The 18,956-nt window shown below is 38.2% G+C and overlaps 1 protein-coding gene across 1 annotated transcript in view; it reads right to left on the bottom strand.

Moving 5' to 3' along the window:
- Nucleotides 1-17,847, bottom strand: part of SUCNR1 (succinate receptor 1) — a 41,121-nt gene extending 23,274 nt beyond the window's left edge. Inside the window, exons 1-2 of the mRNA XM_032172252.2 lie at nucleotides 17,833-17,847; nucleotides 16,151-17,176 (exon numbers count right to left, since the gene is read on the bottom strand). Of these exons, the coding sequence (XP_032028143.1) occupies nucleotides 16,223-17,176; nucleotides 17,833-17,847 (969 nt within the window). The 3' untranslated portion in view covers nucleotides 16,151-16,222. The remainder of the gene's footprint in view (nucleotides 1-16,150; nucleotides 17,177-17,832) is intronic.
- Nucleotides 17,848-18,956: the final 1,109 nt, after the last annotated feature.

Genomic DNA, 18,956 nt, shown 5'->3' with positions numbered 1-18,956 from the left:
GGGTAACTTACCTTGAGAACAACTCCTTCAATTCCAGCTCTGCCTTTAACTTGATTTTGAATGAATCAGTTAGCTCTCACAACCTCATTTTTGATATAACAGTATTGCCTCAGGGAATTGTGAGCAGTCCATCAGCTAATAAGAACAATATAGGAACTAGATAAGCTATAAAATATTCATTCCCTTCATAGGTCAAGGCATCCTCATCCTCCAGGTCTCACTATCAGAATTGTGTTCCCAGAAGACACGAGCTACTTTCAGCTGAGTTGCTTTGAGTAAAAGTGGCTATGAGACTGTAAAAGATCTCGTGCTAAGTTGTTGAAGTATAAGTTGCTATTCCAATGTGGACTCATTTTGCTTCTTTGGTTTGGTCTTGGTAAAAGAAAATAACCTTTATTTATTTATTTAATTATTTTTTTTTTGAGACAGAGTCTCTGTCTGTCGCCCAGGCTGGAGTGCAGTGGCGTGACCTTGGCTCACTGCAAGCTCTGCCTCCTGGGTTCCCGCCATTCTCCTGCCTCAGCCTCCTGAGTAGCTGGGACTACAGCCATGCCTGGCTAATTTTTTTTTTTTTTTTGTATGTTTAGTGGAGATGGGGTTTCACTGTGTTAGCCAGGATGGTCTTGATCTCCTGACCTCGTGATCCGCCCGCCTCGGCCTCCCAAAGTGCTGGGATTATAGGTGTGAGCCACCGCGCCTGGCAGAAAATAACCATTGTTAAGTTTATACGATGTGTCTAGCACTTGAGACTCATTTTCTCATTTAATCTTCACAAGAACCTTCAAAGAAGAATTATTTTCCCTATTTAATATCTGAGGAATATGGGTTTGAAAGAGGTTTAATAACTTGCTCCCAGTTATGTAAATGTACGGGAGAGAGCCTCGATTTGATATAGGGCATGGTACTGCCCTTTGATCCTACAATAAGATGCTGCCTGATTTCTTCCAGTTCTCTGACTGCTGTGGTGCCTGTATAGGTAACAGTAGATTGCTCTAGGAGTCATAACCACGTACCTATCTTCTGGTTTCTGATATTTCCTAGATTCCCCAACTCTTGGCTATCTTTCAGCATTATGACTTGGCTCTTGCTGTCTTGAATTGAGCCTTATGCCTGTGAGTCACTGTCAACCATTCTCTTGGTATGGTGCCTAAAGCTAGAGTTTTCAATGCATACAAAAATTGTTTTATTTTGACTTATGTAATGATAAATAAATTAAGTTATATGATATATAAACCAAGAAAAATAAATATAGCATTCTTTCTTGATTTTCATGAGAGACAGAGAAAGAGTGTGTGTGTGTGTGTGTGTGTGTGTGCTACTCAAGATAAATTACAAATCCTGAGGCAATTTCCTATTGTCTATGCTGCTGGCTCCACCAGTCAGGTTTTTTTTTTTTTTAAGAATGCAAATTAATTTTAGTATTGGGGTAAGGCATTTTCAAGGAAGGGAAATGTGTTATTAAAATGTCACATTATTTAATTTGCATTTGTATTTCACTTTGATTAGTATTGCCTGTGGCATTGCTTCATGTAGTAGCACAGATGGTAAAAATGTGTTTATATCTCCACATTTTTCAATATTCTTTATCAATTTTATTCCTATTCTTTGGCACTGTCAATAGAGACAGTTTTAATTATTGAGATTCTAAGATATGTATAAAAATGACCTGTTCAGTTGCTCTGAGTAAACAAATCCAGGAAATTCAAGGTCATGAGAAAGTCATTAGTTATGACCTTGAAGAGTTAATGTAGCAAAGAAAATCTGGAGGAAAGATATGTCAACAACAGGTCATTACACCATTTTTGGTAAAAAAAATAAAATAAAATAAAATTTACTGTAACTTCTGGACAGTAAATCTTTAAATTAACTTGACTAAGCATTGGCTATTAAAAACAGAGTGCTGAAGAATGATGAAAAGGAAAGATGACTTGAGAGATTTCATAAATATCATCAAGTCTTAGGAACATAGCAGTAAAAAGGAACTTGACAGTCAGAGCTAGATTTATATATAATAAATTGTCTAAATGCTAACCTGTTATAAATTCTGTGGTGTAGAGAAAGTAAAAGAAAAATTTATCTCCTGCCTGTAATCTCTCACCATCTATGTTCTCCCTAAGGTTAGAGTTTTGAACTCTAATAAATGCAGATAACTCGCCCTGCAAGATACAGCACAAGTACCTGGTACAAAGTTGCTTAAAGGAGAAACTCAGCAGGATGGTGTGAGTGAGCCTAAGTATGCTGATTTAACGGAGGAAGGGGAGAGAGAATGACATTGCCGAAATCTACATTCCTACTGTGTTTCTCCTTCATTTATTAACTCTGTAATTCTTAGCAGGATATTTACCATCAAATTGCCTTGATGTTCTTATCTGTCAAATGAAGATAATAATACCTTCCTCATGAATTTGTTAAGAGGATACAAAGGTTTAATGTTTGTGGAGCTATTAGAACCATTAGATCCTGCAAGTAGTAAGCACTCAATAAATGTTAGTTAATATTCCGTGTGTAGCATTTTAAGTAGTGTAAATAGCTAAGGCAATTTGAATAGAAGATCAATGGCAATTTGAATAGAAATGAGAAGCCTTTTTTTTTGAGACAGTCTTGCTCTGTCTCCCAGGCTGCGGTGCAGGGGCTCCATCTAGACTCACTGCAATCTCAGCCTCCTGGGTTCAAGCCATTCTCCTGCCTCAGCCTCCCAAGTTGCTGAGACTACAGGCAAATTCCACCACGCCTGGCTAGTTTTTTGTATTTTTAGTAGAGATGGGGTTTCACCGTGTTAGCCAGGATGGTCTCGATCTCCTGACCTTGTGATCCACCTGCCTCGGCCTCCCAAAGTGCTGAGATTACAGGCATAAGCCCCCGTGCACAGCCTTTTAAAAAAAAAAAAAAAAAAGGTTCAAACTGACCTCAGGTGCATGAAAATTGGGAATTAATTTATGTACAAGCCTCTGCTGTGCTTCCAGCAGTACTTGCAGACATAGAATCTTCAAGCAGAAGGGAACCTAGAAGTCATTCAGGCCAGTCTAAGATTTGCACTCTCTTTACAGCACTTCCAACAATTCGGGACATAGACAATGATGGGGAGTACATTACTGTTCAAGGTAGCTCATGCAATTTTCAGACAGTCATAGGAACACAAAGTTTGTTACTGTGTGGAGCTGAACATCACATCAATTCCCTTGTACCAACTGGCTAAGCTGTGACCTGTAAAGCAACACAGACTAAAGCTAATTCTTCCTCTTTATTAAAATCTTTCAAACGGTTTTAAATAGTGTCTAAGTCCATTCAGGTTTCTATAACAAAGTACCATAGAGTTGGTGGCTTATGAACAACAGAAATGTATTTCTCACAGTTCTGGAGGCTGGGAAGTCCAAGATCAAGGTGCTGGGAGATTCCTTGTCTGCTGAGGGCCTACTTCCTGGTTCACAGACAGCCATTTTCTCACTGTGTTGTCACATGATGGAAAGGATGATGGAACTCTCTGGGGCTTCTTTTATAAGGACACTAATCCCATCCTACCCTCATGACATAATCACTTCCCAAATGTTCCACATTCTAATACCATCACCTTGGAGATTAGGTTTCAGCACATGAGTTTTGAGAGGACATAACCTTTCAGTCTATTGCAATGGCATCCGTATTTACACTTTTCCTCAATACATTGGGTGAAATTTCTCTTTCCTTGAACCTCTTTCATTTGTTGCTTGTATAAGAGCAGTGCTAAGATCTAAAAAAACCCTGGCCTTTGGAATCAGAATAAGTGTACATCAAATTTTCATGTGTGTAACTTGAACAGTTTATTAGATCCCTTGGACACTTCACTGCCTCATCTGGAGATGAGAGTGGTAATACTTAACTTTAAAGGTTGATTTAGGGATTAAATATTTGAATATATTTACAACATCAGATGCAATATAGGTACTCAATAACAAGTGACTATCCTGATAATTATTGTTTTATATGAAATGTTTCTCCTGCCATTTTGGGCCTTCTTTGATAGAGGTGTTTAGTGTTTATATAAAAAAGACACCTGCATGCATATGTTTATCACAGCATATTGCACAGTTGCAAAGATGTGGAATCAGCCTGCTTGCCCATCAACTGATGAGTGAATAAAGAAAATGTGATTATATATGTATGTGTATATATATGTATGCATACTGTAGAATACTACTCAGCCATGAAAATAATGAAATGTCTTTTGCAGTAACTTGGATGGAACTAGAGGCCATTATTCTAAGTGAAGTCACTCAGGAATTGAAAACCAAATACTGCATGACTCCCTTATAACTGGAAACTAAGCTATGGATACACAAAGGCATACAGAGTGTTATAATAAACATTGGGGACAGGGTAGGAGGGATGAAAAGCTACCTATTGGGTACAATGTACACTACTTGAATGATAAAAAATATTTCAAAAATATTTATTTTTATTGACAGAATATCTATAAAATGTTGAAATGAGATTTAGAGATAAAATCAAACTTCTGCATATCCTGAAGTTACATAAAGTATCCCTTCACTGGGCTGCCATCGTAACCTATGCTTGAAGGTTCACAGAGGTTGTGCAGTCCATGCCCAACTGAGGGGAGAGTGGGCCTGGAAACTGGTCAGTGCTCTGCAAGCCAAGCCTTGCACCTGTCATGGGGTTACATTCTCCATAGGGTATGTTTTTACTAATTCTTACAAAGACATCATATGGGCTATAGAAGCCATTCTTATGCCCCATCCAAGAATTTTTCATATTTTTTAAATTCTCTGTTTGTTTCTTTTACTTTTTGGATCACTTATTTGTTCCTTTTTTTTTTTTTTTCATGTGCTCCCCTAGTTCTAAGCACAATTGCCAAGCCATGGATAGATATTAGATAAATAAATGCACATGAATGTTTATTTGATTTAAAAAAATAGATGATCCAGGTGAAACATGATGAGGTATTGAAGTAAGAATACAAAAACTAAACTAGAGGCTAGACAAATAAGGGGATATAGACATGAGGGAGAGGGAGCAAAAGAAATGGCATTTTTGTTCCTAAGAGAATGTGCAGAAGGTACAAAATGTGTTGAGGGAGACACTGAGCTCCCTCTTTTGAACCCATGAATTTATCTTCATATAGAGTTGCACAGAAAGGCAGGTGAAAATCTGTGCAGGTAGCATAGAAACCAATTCAAACTCAGAGATAAGATGTAAATCCATGTATGAGAATAAAATTTTCTGAGGGAAAAACGAGTGAAAAGAAAATGGAGCTGAGAATGCTAATATTTAAGAGATGGCTGGAATTGGAATAAGGATGACAGAGCTGGCAGGGCATTCAAAGAAAGCTGGCAGGACAAAGTATGTAAAATTAATTATTTAAAAGTTTATCAAATTTTATTTTCTGTCTTTGCTTAAGCCTTCCTTATGAAAAAAAAAAAAAAAAAGTCCTCGTTTGAAAACACTTGAATGGTTCCAGGTATGCTCCATTGCAAACTGAACAGTATTACATGTATGTATTACTTTTCTACTAACTACCAATTTTCTCATCTGAAAAGGCACAGTGACACAAAAATTGCTCCCTCATTGGTTTTCCTGCAAATGCGCACCTTCCACCTTTATGCTTCAGCTCCATCTCTGTTGCTGCGCTCCCTCCATGCCAGCCCTAGTAGAATTAGTATCACCTCCAAATCATCCCCTGCCATAATGAGCAAGAATTGCAACCTCTCTTCCTGTTCTTTTGCAAACTGGGCACATCTCTATTTTTTCACCGACCACTTTATGTATGTGTATTTACAGGCCTGATTTCCCTAAAAGGCCGTGAGTTAATTAATGGAGGAAAACATTTGTTATTTATAGTTTAACCAACAGCAAAATTTCTGGCAAACACTGAGCATCCAAAGAATATTTGTTAAATAAGTAGAATTGTTACAGAAGTGGCAAGCTGCCAAGCAATTCTACTTATTTAAAATCATTTTATCTTGAATGTGTTTAGAACCAAAAAGACATCTCAGCAGCTTAATTTACTTCTCACTAGTCTTGGTTATAGACAAAGGCTAATGAGCAAATGTGGCGTAGGAGCTAAACGATTGTATGATTGATGTAGTGAGCCTTACTTTCTTTTAAAATGTACTACATATGTGTATATTTCTGTCTATACATAATGCTCTGGTTTGAATATGTTTTCTAAATATCATGCTTTGGAGACTTAATCCCCAAATTCTTGATTGAAGGTGGGACCTTTGGGAAATAGTCAGCATTAGATACAGTCATCAAAGCAGAACCCCCATGATAGCACCGGCGGCTTCATAAGAAAAGGAAGAGAGATCCGAGCTGACATACGTGACACACATGCTCTTGCTCCCTTGCTTTGTGAAGCCTTCCGCTGGGTTATGACGGAGCAAGAAGGCCCTCAACAGATGTTGGTGCCATGATTCTAGACTTCTTGGCCTTCAAAATCATGAACTAAATAAGCCTTCATTTTTTATAACTGACCCTGTCTCAGATGTTCAGTTGTAATAGATCATGGACAAAGACAACAGCAAAATTTTCTGTGTATGTCAATAATTTTCCAAGTCCACCTCCTCAGCATATCTACAGTTCTACCCAGGTATATGTTTATGTAAGGCCACTGGGATGTGTCTCATTTACAGTCACTTGCTCATGCTTCCTTCCCCTCTTCTGCTCCAGGTTCTTTTCCATGGCATTTTCCTGAGATTGCCAAAAATAAACGTTTTGAACAATCACTTTGCTCCATTGTGCTATACTCAGAATTGCCCATCTCCTCTATCTGAGGCTTTATTCTTAGATAAGATAAGGCTGAACTTGCCTGTTTGACTCAGTTTTTTATTGGGATGAGTTCACCTTCTAGAAAACTCTTCATACACACAAAGCACAGGCTGCTCTCCCCCATGGTCACCCAACACAAGTATTTATCCCAGCTGTGGACACAATGAATATTAAAGTTGAGGTAATAGTGTACTGTGTACACATATAAGTCTGGTAGGATGTGCCAATTTTCAAACACACCACATTTATTGCTTAGTTTTGACCCGTTAGAAAACCACAGGAAGTGTGTACAATGTAAGCTGAGACATCAGCTGTTTCAACACCTGCCCTCTCATTCTTTCACCCTTTGATAATAATTGTGAAGTTTACCACAAATGAACTTGAATGAGGGTTTTTAAATTATGCACTTTTATATATTTTGACTTACTACACTTTGGATGGAAAGCTCGGAAATTAGCATTCATTAAATTAATTTTGAACTCTCTATATTGTCAAAAAGTTAAATCTTAAATGAAAAAAACTATATTTTCAGAAGGAAAAACATTTCTCCTCCCCGTATCAGTGTTTTCCCATTGAAAATGATGCTCCAGGACAAGTGCAGTGGCTCACACCTGTAATCTCAGCACTTTGGGAGGCCAAGGTGGGAGGATCACTTGAGGCCAGGAGTTCAAGACTAGCCTGACCAACATGGTGAAACCCCGTCTCTACTAAAAATACAAAAATTAGCCGGGAGTGGTGGTGAGCACCTGTAATCCCAGCTACTCAGGAGGCTGAGACAGGAGAATCCCTTGAACCCTGGAGGCAGAGGCTGCTGTGAGCAGAGATGGTGCCACTGCACTCCATCCAGCCTGGGTGACAGCAAGGCTGTCTCAAAAAAATAAATAAATAAAGGAAAAGAAAGTGATACTCCTCTATGGTTTATAAATAATTTTCTTGTTTATATATCTGTGGCTTAAACTTTTGGATGATGACTTGGATTTCATTTCAAAAGAGATTGTTACAGAGAGTTCATTTTTCTTTAAAGCCAGATAGATCTAGATTTCAAAGCCAACTCCGACACTTGCCTTGAGAACTCCTTTACTACATCTGTCTCTTTTTATTATATTTTTTGTAGAGATGGGGTCTTGCTTTCTTGCGGAGGCTGGACTTGAACTCCTGGGCTTGAGTGATCCTCCTGCCTCAGCCTCCCAAAGTGCTTGGATTACAGCCATGAGCCAGTGCACCCAACTACTATATCTCTTAAAGTTTGTTTCCTCATCAGTACATTGGAGATGATAATAATACAACCAAGAGACAGGCCTGAGTTACTGTAACAAAGCTAATAATTTTGTACAGCACATTTCTTCTTCCTTTTCTTTATGTGAACTATACACATATCCATGTAGCATTATATCTTCCAAGTATTGGTCTATATAGATTTAAATGTGCCATGGAAAGGATAATAATTTGCTATCTTTAGAAATCTGATCAAATTACTATTTTTACAGTTAGAATTAATAAGCTAGCAAAATTTGTATTTGAATACACTATTAACTTCAATAGAAAGTTACCAAAGAGCAAATTTCCTAATAAAATATTCTCCATATTATTGATATTTAGACAAAATATGACCAAGACTCATTGTCTCTGTCTGATAATTTTACTGTAACGTATAGTGTTCTGTGCCATAAGATTTATTATTGCATCACTGAAGCAGCCAGCTTCCTATAAACACAGTACACCTGGGCATTATTTTTCTATTCTGAAAATTTACATATTCTTAGCTGGGCGCTGTGGCTCACACGTGTAATCCCAGCACTTTGGGAGGTCGAGGCGGGCAGATCACAAGGTCAGGAGATTGAGACCACGGTGAAACCCCGTCTCTACTAAAAATACAAAAAATTAGCTGGGCACGGTGGCAGGCACTTGTAGTCCCAGCTACTCGGAGAGGCTGAGGCAGGAGAGTGGTGTGAACCCGGGAGGAGGAGCTTGCAGTGAAACGAGATAGTGCCACTGCACTCCAGCCTGGGCGACAGACAGACACTCTGTCTCAAAAAAAATAAATAAATAAATAAATAAATAAAGGTTATTTTCTTTTACCAAGACCAAACCAAAGAAGCAAGATGAGTCCACATTGGAATAGCAACACTTATACTTCAACAACTTAGCACGAGATATTTTACAGTCTCATAGCCACTTTTACTCAACTCAGAAAGCAACTCAGCTGAAAGTAGCTCGTGTCTTCTGGGAACACAATTCTGATAGTGAGACCTGGAGGATTGGGATGCCTTGACCTATGAAGGGAATGAATATTTTATAGCTTATCTATTTCCTATATTGTTCTTATTAGCTGATGGACTGCTCACAATTCCCTGAGACAATGCTGTTATATCAAAAATGAGGTTGTGAGAGCTAACTGATTCATTCAAAATCAAGTGAAAGGCAGAGCTGGAATTGAAGGAGTTGTTCTCAAGGTAAGTTACCCAGCCTCTAACATGGATAACTAAACACTATTAGCTACTTTTATAGAATCATAGATCCACAAAGTTTTAGAAACAAAAGTTACAGAAATAATCCCTTGATTCCAAAAATATCAGTAACAAACAAAAGGAATATTTAGTCAAAAATATTACTTTAAAACTTGTAAGACCTAGTAACTGAACATTTTCAAGGTTCATAAAAACTAAAAAACTTGAATGTGTTCTGCATACAAACTAATTAAGAGTCTGCCCAAACTGAAGCTGTATCTTCACTTCTGTTCTTCTCTTGATAAACCTTTATTTTAATCCAGATATCAAGATTTCTGAATTTAAAGGAAAGTCTGCCTATGAAAGGAGCAGAATTCTCTGTCACTGATAGTTCAGTGACCTTATTAGAGAAAGTATAGATAAGACTCCTGATACCTGCTGACTTGATCAGGGTCAAGGCCTCTGGAGCTCAGCAGCAGCCTTGACTTCCTCTTACAGGCGGAAACTTACCACCCCAGGCCCAGCTCAGCCCAAGTCCCAACTTCAGCCTCAGCTCAGCCCCAGGCTCACCCAGCCTAAGTCCCAGGCCCAGTCCCAAACCCAGGACCAGGCTCAGGCCTCAATCATGTGTCATTCAGCCTCAGCCCCAGGCCAAGACCCAGATCCAGCGTCAGAACAAGCCCCAGTTCCAGCCTCAGACCCAGCCCCATCTCCAGCTTCAACCCAGATGCAGGCCCACACACATGCTCCACAGCCTGGCTCCTGTGCTCAGGTCTCTTTTCTTTGCCCTGTGCCCTTAGGATTCATATCTATACTAAGGCATACACTACCTGCTTTTAAGAGAGAAATAAAATGGTGTGAAGTAGGGATATAGATGAATTATGACAGTAAGAGAAATCTGACATCGTTGACTCCATCTTGCTTCTAACCACCAAGCTATCCTTGGTCATTCCTGGGCATAGACCAAGCTGACTTTGGGAAAAATTTGGTTAAATTTGTGTTAAATTATACTTTACATTCTGGGATACATGTGCAGAACAGGCAGGTTTGTTATATAGGTATACACATTCCATGGTGGTTTGCTATACACATCAACCCGTCATCTACATTAGGTATTTCTCCTAATGCTATCCCTTCCCTTGCCCCCCACCCCACAACAGGCCCCAGTGTGTGACTTTCCCCTCCCTGTGCCCATACGTTCTCATTGTTCAACTCCCACTTATGAGTGAAAATATGTGGTCTTAGGTTTTCTGTTAGCCCATTACATTTAATGTTATGTCTGAATTTGATCTTGTCATTATAATGCTAGCTTGTTATTTTGCCCATTCGTTGATGCAGTTTCTTCATACTGTCAATGGTCTTTACATTTTGCTTTGTTTTTGCAGTGGCTGATACAGATTTTTCTTTTCCATATTTAGTACTCCCTTGTTCTTCCTTCAGGAGCTCTTCTAAGGCAGGCCTTGTGGTGACAAAATCCCTCAGCATTTGCTTGTCTGTAAAGGATTTTATTTCTCCTTCACTTATGAAGTTTAGTTTGGCTGGACATGAAATTCTGGATTGAAAATTAGTTTCTTTAAGAATGTTAAATATTGGACCCCACTCTCTTCTGGCTTATAGGGTTTCTGCAGAGAGATCCGCTATTAGTCTGATAGGATTTTCTTTGTGGGTAACTCGATCTTTCTGTTTGGCTGCTCTCAACATTTTTTTTCTTCATTTCAACCTTGGTGAATCTGATGATTATGTGTTTTGGGGTTGCTGTCCTCGAAGAGTATCTTTGTGGCGTTCTCTGTATTTCTTGAATTTGGATGTTGGCCTGTCTTGCTATGTTGGGGAAGTTCTCCTTCCTGGCTAATATCCTGAAGTTTGTTTTGCAACTTGATTCCACTCCCCCATCACTTTCAGGTACACCAATCAAATGTAAGTTTCCTCTTTTCACATAGTCCCATATTTCTTAGATGCTTTACTCATTCCTTTTCACTCTTTTTTCTCTAATCTAGTCTTCATGCTTTATTTCATTAAGTTGATCTTCAATCTCTGATATCCTTTCTCCCACTTGATCGATTCGGCTATTTATACTAGTTTATGCTTCATGAAGTTCCCATGGTGTGTTTTTCAGCTCCATCAGGTCATTTATGTTCTTTTCTAAACTGGTTATTCTAGTTAGCAGTTCCTGTAATTTTTTTTATCAAGGTTCTTAGCTTCCTTGCATTGGATTAGAACATGTTCCTTTAGCTCAGAGGAATTTGTTATTACCCATCTTCTGAAGCCTACTTCTGTCAATTTGTCAAACTCATTCTCTGTCTAGTTTTGTTGCCTTGCTGGTAAGGAGTTGTGATACTTTGGAAGAGAAGAGGCATTCTGGTTTTTGGAATTTTCAGCCTTTTTGTGCTGGTTTTTCCTTCCTTTTGTGGATTTATCTACCTTTGGTCTTTGATGTTGGCGACCTTTGGATAGGATTTCTGTGTGGATGTCCTTTTTGTTGATGTTGATGCTATTCCTTTCTGTTTGTTAGTTTTCCTTCTAACAGTCAAGCCCCTCTACTGCAGGTCTGCTGGAGTTTGCTGGAGGTCCACTCCAGACCGTTTGACTGGGTATCACCAGCGGAGGCTGCAGAACAGCAAAGATTGCTGCCTGCTCCTTCCTCTGGAAGCTTTGTCCCAGAGGGACACCTGCCAGATGCCAGCTGGAGCTCTCCTGTATGAGGAATCTGTCAACCCCTGCTGGGGTTTCACGCCTTCTGGAGGCTCAGGGTCAGGGACCCACTTGAAGAGGTAGTCTGTCTCTTAGTAGAGCTCCGGTGCTGTGCTGGGAGATCTGCTGCTGTCTTCAGAGCCGGGAGGCAGGAATGCTTAAGTCTGCTTAAACTGTACCCACAGCTTCCCCTTCCCCCAGGTGTCTGTCCCAAGGAGATGGGAGCTTTATCTACAAGCCCCTGACTGGGGCTGCTGTCTTTCATTCAGAGATACCCTGCCCAGAGAGGAGGAATCTAGAGAGGCAGTCTGGCTATAGTGGTTTTGTGGTGCTGCAGTGGGCTCCACCCAGTCCAAACTTCCTGGCAGCTTTGTTTATACTGTGAGGGGAAAACTGCCTACTCAAGCCTCATTAATGGTGGACGCCCCTCCCCCATTAAGCTTGAGCATCCCAGGTTGACATCTGACTGCTGTGCTGGCAGGGAGAATTTCAAGCCAGTGGATCTTGGCTTGCTGGGCTCTGTGCTGGTGGGATCTGCTGAGCAAGACCACTTGGCTCCCTGGCTTCAGCCGCCTTTCCAGGGGCATGAACAGTTCTGTCTCTGGTGTCCCAGGCGTCACTGGGGTATGAAAAAAAAAACTCCTGCAGCTAGCTCAGTGTCTGCCCAAACGACCATCCAGTTTTGTGCATGAAACCCAGGGCCCTTGTGGTGTAGGCAACTGAGGGAATCTCCTGTTCTGTTGGTTTCAAAGACCTTGGGAAAAGTGTGGTATATGGGCCGGATAGCACCATCCCTCAGGGCAAGTTCCCTCACAGCTTTCCTTGGCTAGGGGAGGGAGTTCCTGACCCCTTGCACTTTCAGGGTGAGGTGACACCCTACCCTGCTTCTGCTCACCCCCTGTGGGCTGCACCTACTGTCTAGCCAGTCCCAGTGATATGAACTGGGTACCTCAGTTGGAAATGCAGAAATCACCTGCTTTCTGCATTGGTCTTGCTAGGAGCTGCAGACCAGAGATGTTCCTATTTGGCCATCTTGCCTGGGAGTCCCCTTGTCTACATTGTTATAAGCACATAAAGAAGAATCCCTTCATGATTGTAGGCAGGTCTGAGAAAAAAATTATTTTTATTATTGTATACATGTACATTTGTAAATGTATATACAAAATATCAATACTCTTTGATGGAATGTAACAGAATCCAGAATCTCTGCCACACATTATTCATCATCTAGAATAAAATTAATTTACTAGACATACAGAGAAACAGGAATATTATGACCCATGCTTAAGAGAAAAGGCACCAAGGAAGACCAACTCCAAGATGACCCAGATATGGAACTAGGAGACAGAGATTTCAAACAGTCATTAAAACTATGCTCAAATGTCTAGAGGAAAATATGAGAGGCAGTGCTATGGCAACTGGCATATGGGTTTATGTATATGCACTCTATTCTTCATATAAAATAATGTTACTTATTAAAGTAATGATGACAAAAAATAGCTTGATTATGCACATTCAAAAGAAGCATGACTTTGAGTTTGTTCTGTAAGACATTCACTTATAATAAACCATAATTTTAAAAGTACTCTGCTATGAAGACAATAATAATTAGGTATAATTTTAAACTCGCAGACCTTGGAGTTGACTTAAATCTAAATAACTATAATGAAAATAATGAAATTCAAATAAGTAGAATTAAAAGTATTTGAAGCCCCAGTGGTAGAAAGTTTTACTTTTAGATTTGGGGAAGAGAGGATACAAGGGCAAGCTTCAACAAGGAGTGACAGATGAGATGAACCTTGAAAGATGTTTAGAATTATTATACATGCAGGTATGATGGAACCAAGATGGGCAACAGGTGTACAAAGTGAAGAAAGTTCTGAATATAATAAACTAAAGTAGCAATCTTTAGCTATAGGGTATGGTTTGTGACAACAGGGATAGGAGATAACGTAAGAAGAGTAGCTTGGTCCAGATTGAAGAATCTGGACCAAATAGTTTAGACATCATTCTGAAGATAGCAGGGAGCCAGTTAAAAGACAAAATACAAAAGCTCAATATTATTTCCTTTAAAAACCACAAACCCAGAAAGGATTTCCATGATTTATTGTTTGTGATTCTTACAATTACCCGGTACAGAAAGCAAATGAAATAGCTCTTATAATTTTAGTTTAGGGCCCTAGTCTGTTAAGGATTAAGTTACTACATGATAGACTTGAGAAAGAAAATAATTTTAAAATGTGCTATAAAATTTCTTAACCTCTTGTTTACAAGGTATATATATATACCTTGGGTATATATACCACATACACATATATATATGTATATACACATATATATACACATATATATATACATATATATATATATGAGTTTATGGTTTGAAAAAATATTTCACTGCACTATTAGAAATAGTCCATTCCTGTGACTTCTTCGAGTTGGGGTGTAGGGGAAGCAAATTTAATTTTGTCTTTACAAGTAAAATTCATGCATAAAATACAAATTAAAGTTAAATTACAGATTGTCAAGTGTGCAGAAGTAAGCGAATCTTTCTTCTCTAAGGGCCTTTTCTATGGCCCTTTCTGATGAGGAAACTCAGAAGTTCTGTTTTCAGTTTGTTATTAGGCAGTTATAAAATTACAGTGAAATTTTTAAAATATTGATACTAAAGGCAAGGCATGGCAGAAAATATCTTAAAGCCTAGTGTGATGTAAGAAAATAAATCTTTTGTGACTAATGCATTTTTATAATATTTCAGTTGCTTGAAGTCTAGAGATATTAACTGGGAAAACTGGGGGATTTAAAAATATCAGAATACCTCCCAGAGTATTTCAGAAAAGGAAGGACCGTGGAATTTTATGTCTCTGTATTCATAATGCTTATTTTGTCCTTCACATTACTCACTCCTTATAGCTAATGACATCAAGGAAAGGAATTTAGATATGTGGCCATAGGTACTTTATGTTGCATATCAGGGAATTATTATGTGATAGTGGTTTGACTTTAAAAAGCTAATGCAGCACCCATTTTTTCCCCTACATTTGTTTTGTGCAGGAAATGGGGCCTCATTAACCCTCCTGGGATAATACAGGTTAATATGCACATAAATATTTTTATGTTCTATAATTTCATGAAGTACATTTTGTTTGAAACATTTACTCCGATGGTCTTACGGTAATGTTGCATGAAAACAAGGCTCACTCCAGGTGTGATTTGCTCTCGCTACAATAAAGTTATCCTTGTGAATTATTCCAGTGTTTACAAAAAATGGGGGATCATGGAGAAAAATTGTGACTTTCCCTCCAAAAGGGAAAACTATCCCAATGAATCTAGTATTATCAGTTTATTTCTCCTTATTTGCTGGTTTATGACATTAATATATTTTAAAGTTCACTATTAAATCAAGAGCAGAAGGCTAATGAACTTTAATATATTTTCATGCAGTGGTGGTCAAATTATGATAATAAAATGCCAGATGGCAAAATCATAATTTAAAACGATGTAGTCACTTTTGTTCTGTTTTGCTTTGGGTTTCCTGATAGGCTCTTTGTGTTCTACAAATTTTTTTTTTTTATTCAAATATCCTTGGTGTATCTCTCTAGTATCTTGATACCTAAATTCCCTGACAAGCTCAAATATATTCTCTACTTTTGTCGAATTATCTCTTTAGGTCCTTTTTATTTAAATTAAGATTCTTTCCACTATAAACCATACAAAAAAAAAGGTTAGATAAATTACAAGACTACCCCGATTCATGATGAATATAAAAAATATATCAGATAGATGTCCTTGAACTCATTATATTCCTTTCTTAATCATTGTTACTGTTGACTTTAAATTTGCTTAACAGTACAACTTCTAAAAACTATTTAATAAGATATCTTCTGCTATTCAGTTCTCACATAAAGTTCTAGGATCATGTGAATAAGAATAACATAGAGAATGTTGCCAAAACAATGTTTTTTTTTTTTACAATCTGACCAATGATCAAATGCAGACAACTTGTCGCTTTATATATCTTCCATTTTTGCACTGATTGAGAAAGCCTTATAATACCTAGTATTTTGGAGTTACATGCGCAAACATAAGGCAGTCCAACTCCTTTCAATTCTTAGAGGAAGAAACCAGTACATTCTTGTCATTCCATTCTTTTCACATACTCTGGGTACAACTTGTCTTTACATCAAGGTTAAATCTGTGACACTCTCTGATTGATGTCTATGAGTTAAAGCAAACTGTAACTGGCTTACAGATTCATCTGTAGAACAATCTGTTTCACAAGCACCTCACTTTTCTCTGAATGAAAGTAGGAGTTCATGAGCTCATCTGCTAAAGGATGTAAGGGATTTGAAGTTGTGTCTCAGTCGATTCATCAGCATGTCCCTGAAGTGATCTCCCAAAAGAAAATAGAAGACAGGGTTGATGGCACTGTTCAGAAAGGCCAAAGGCCGTGTCACAATGTAAAAGGAGCTGATGACGACCTGAGTGCATTGATACTGCTTCCAACTCCCCAGGCGTGAAGCGATCCTCACATTCCGCATGACATGATAGGGTGTAAAAAGCACAGAGAAGATTACCACTGCCATGATGACCAAGTTGAGAGGCTTTTCAAGGGGCAGAGCAGTAGCAACCTGCCTATTCCTCTGCTTTAGGAAGAGAACAATCTTGTAATAAAAGAAACACATCACAAAAAGAGGAATAAGGAACCCCAGCAGTGTTAGACACATGCTGTAAATGAGGTTGTAGTCGGGGTCTCCAGAACTTGCAAAATCATTACAGGTGGTGCCATTGTCAGTTACAACAGGATTTATAACGGGAAGTATAGGTAGTAACTCTAAGGTTACTAAAACCCAAATGGCCATGGAGATTAAAATAGCAAACTCTTTCTTTTGCAGAAGGTGTTCTCGGAAAGGATACTTAATTATCAAGTATCGATCTATGCTGATAAAAGTGAGAAAGAGAATGCTGGTATAGAGGTTGGCATGAAGCACATATCGGTTGCTTATGCAGAGCACGTCTCCATATATCCAGTTTCCATTGGCATAACTCCTTATCAGCATGGGGAGGGTGCACAGAAAAGCGAAGTCAGAGATAGAGAGGTTAAAGAGATAAATATTACTGCTGTTCCAATTCTTCAGAGAGAAGATGTAGCCATAAACAACAATCGTATTTCCAAGGATTCCCACAACAAACTCAATCCCATAAAAAATGGAAAGGTAGTACTTTTCCAGGGCAGCCTCTGCTGCCAGCCAGTTTTTGCAAGTTGCATTCCATGCCTAAAGAAGGGAGAGAAAATATAAGGATTAAACACTAGACTGTGACAAATGACAAAACTGTGCAGAACATAATAATAATAATGAAAAACACTTGAATGGTGAACTATAGAAAGTAGGTTATGTCAGTAAGGAAAGCATACATACATATACATATATATGTCATTAATGTATTATTTTAACAAATTTTTTGAACACCTTTCAACTATGTGCTGAATATAATTTCAGGCACGGGAGATAACAGCAGTGAATAAATCAAAGTTCCTAATCTCTAACAATTTATACTCTCTTGGGAAGAATAATCAGGAAGTAAACAATGAATGATCCTAGTACTGATAAGTGCTATGAATAAAAACATATGGGAAGGTAAAAATATTAGAAAGTTTTGGGATGGAGGGTGGCAGTGAGTTATTTTTTATATGTGGTGATAAGGGACAGGCTTTTATACAAGATGACATTTAAACAAAACCTCAACGAAGAAAGTGAAAGAGACATATCTATATTTGCAGGAAGTGTTCTAGGCATAAGAAAGAGCACATGTGAAGGCATTAAAGTGGAAACACAAATAAAGGGCTTGACAAATAGCAAAGAAACAAAGGGAATGTGATAAAATAATTGAAGAGAAGATTCTGAATTCACTTTTGTGTCTCTAAACATACCATGGTCCCCAGCATATCGTAGTTGTTCAACAAATTCTGCTGAGTTAAACCACAACCTAGAAGAGGAAATAAGAATTTTTAGAACTTCAATCTCACTATTTTAAGTTTTCACTTGTTTCCATATTGCCAAAGAATTCTGCTTATTGTATTAAATTCATAAACTATGATACAACTTCAGTTTTAAAACTTAATTTTTAAAAATTCAAAGTATGAAACTGAAACTCTTAGTAATATTAACATTGGTCATGATTTATTGAAAGATGCCATGCCTCAGACTGGGTAATTTATAAAAAAAAAAATAGAAATTTATTTCTCACAGTTCTATAGACTGAAAAGTCCAAGATCAAGGTGTCAGCAGATTTGGTGTCTGATGAAAAGTCACCTTCTGCTTCAAAGATGGTGGCTGCTGTGTCCTCACAACAATGTCAGAAGGGGCAAGGCAGCTCCCTTAAACTTCTTTCACAAGAGTACCAATCCCATTCATGAAGGCAGAGTCTTCATGGCTTCATCACTTTCCAAAAGGCTCCACCTCTTAATACTATTAGGTTCCAACATACATTTTGAGGAGACACTGATATTAAGACCATGGCACTTGCCTAGGTCATATGCTTAGTAAAATACCTTTATTGTAATGCCTTCTGAATACATACCATGGAAATAAGCAACCTGACTCACTCAAACCTCAAGAGTCTTGCTAACCTGCCGTTTCTTCCTCTTGTCATGAGGCCAGATTGTGATTGGGTAGGGTATTTCAAGAACTTTAATTATCTGAAAAATGTACTGGATTGCCATTGTTAAACACTTAGTGTTACTTATTTCTAGTGAGGAAAACCAAGGTTGAAAACAAAATGTTCTAAAAACCTCTTTGTCAAGTAGGCTTCTGAATATTAGTTGCAAACAGACAATTCTTTCAATATAGAATTTTGATAATTAGAACAAAATAAGAATAAATGCACCTAAACTGCTTTTTATGAGAAGCATGCAAAATTCAGTAGGATTTGCTACGATAAGGCATCTGGAAAACTCATGTATTTTTGTCAAATTCAAGTGGTTTACTTTAGTTAAAGATCATTGTTATTTTGAGAGTGTTTTATTTATGAAAATAAGTCACAGGATTGTAGATA

The sequence above is a fragment of the Hylobates moloch genome, unplaced genomic scaffold (genome assembly GCF_009828535.3).
Source record: "Hylobates moloch isolate HMO894 unplaced genomic scaffold, HMol_V3 SCAFFOLD_13, whole genome shotgun sequence".
In the NCBI taxonomy this organism is placed as follows: domain Eukaryota; kingdom Metazoa; phylum Chordata; class Mammalia; order Primates; family Hylobatidae; genus Hylobates; species Hylobates moloch.
The sequence above is the reverse complement of the archived record's forward strand: the minus strand, read 5'-3'. Positions and strand labels throughout refer to the sequence as shown.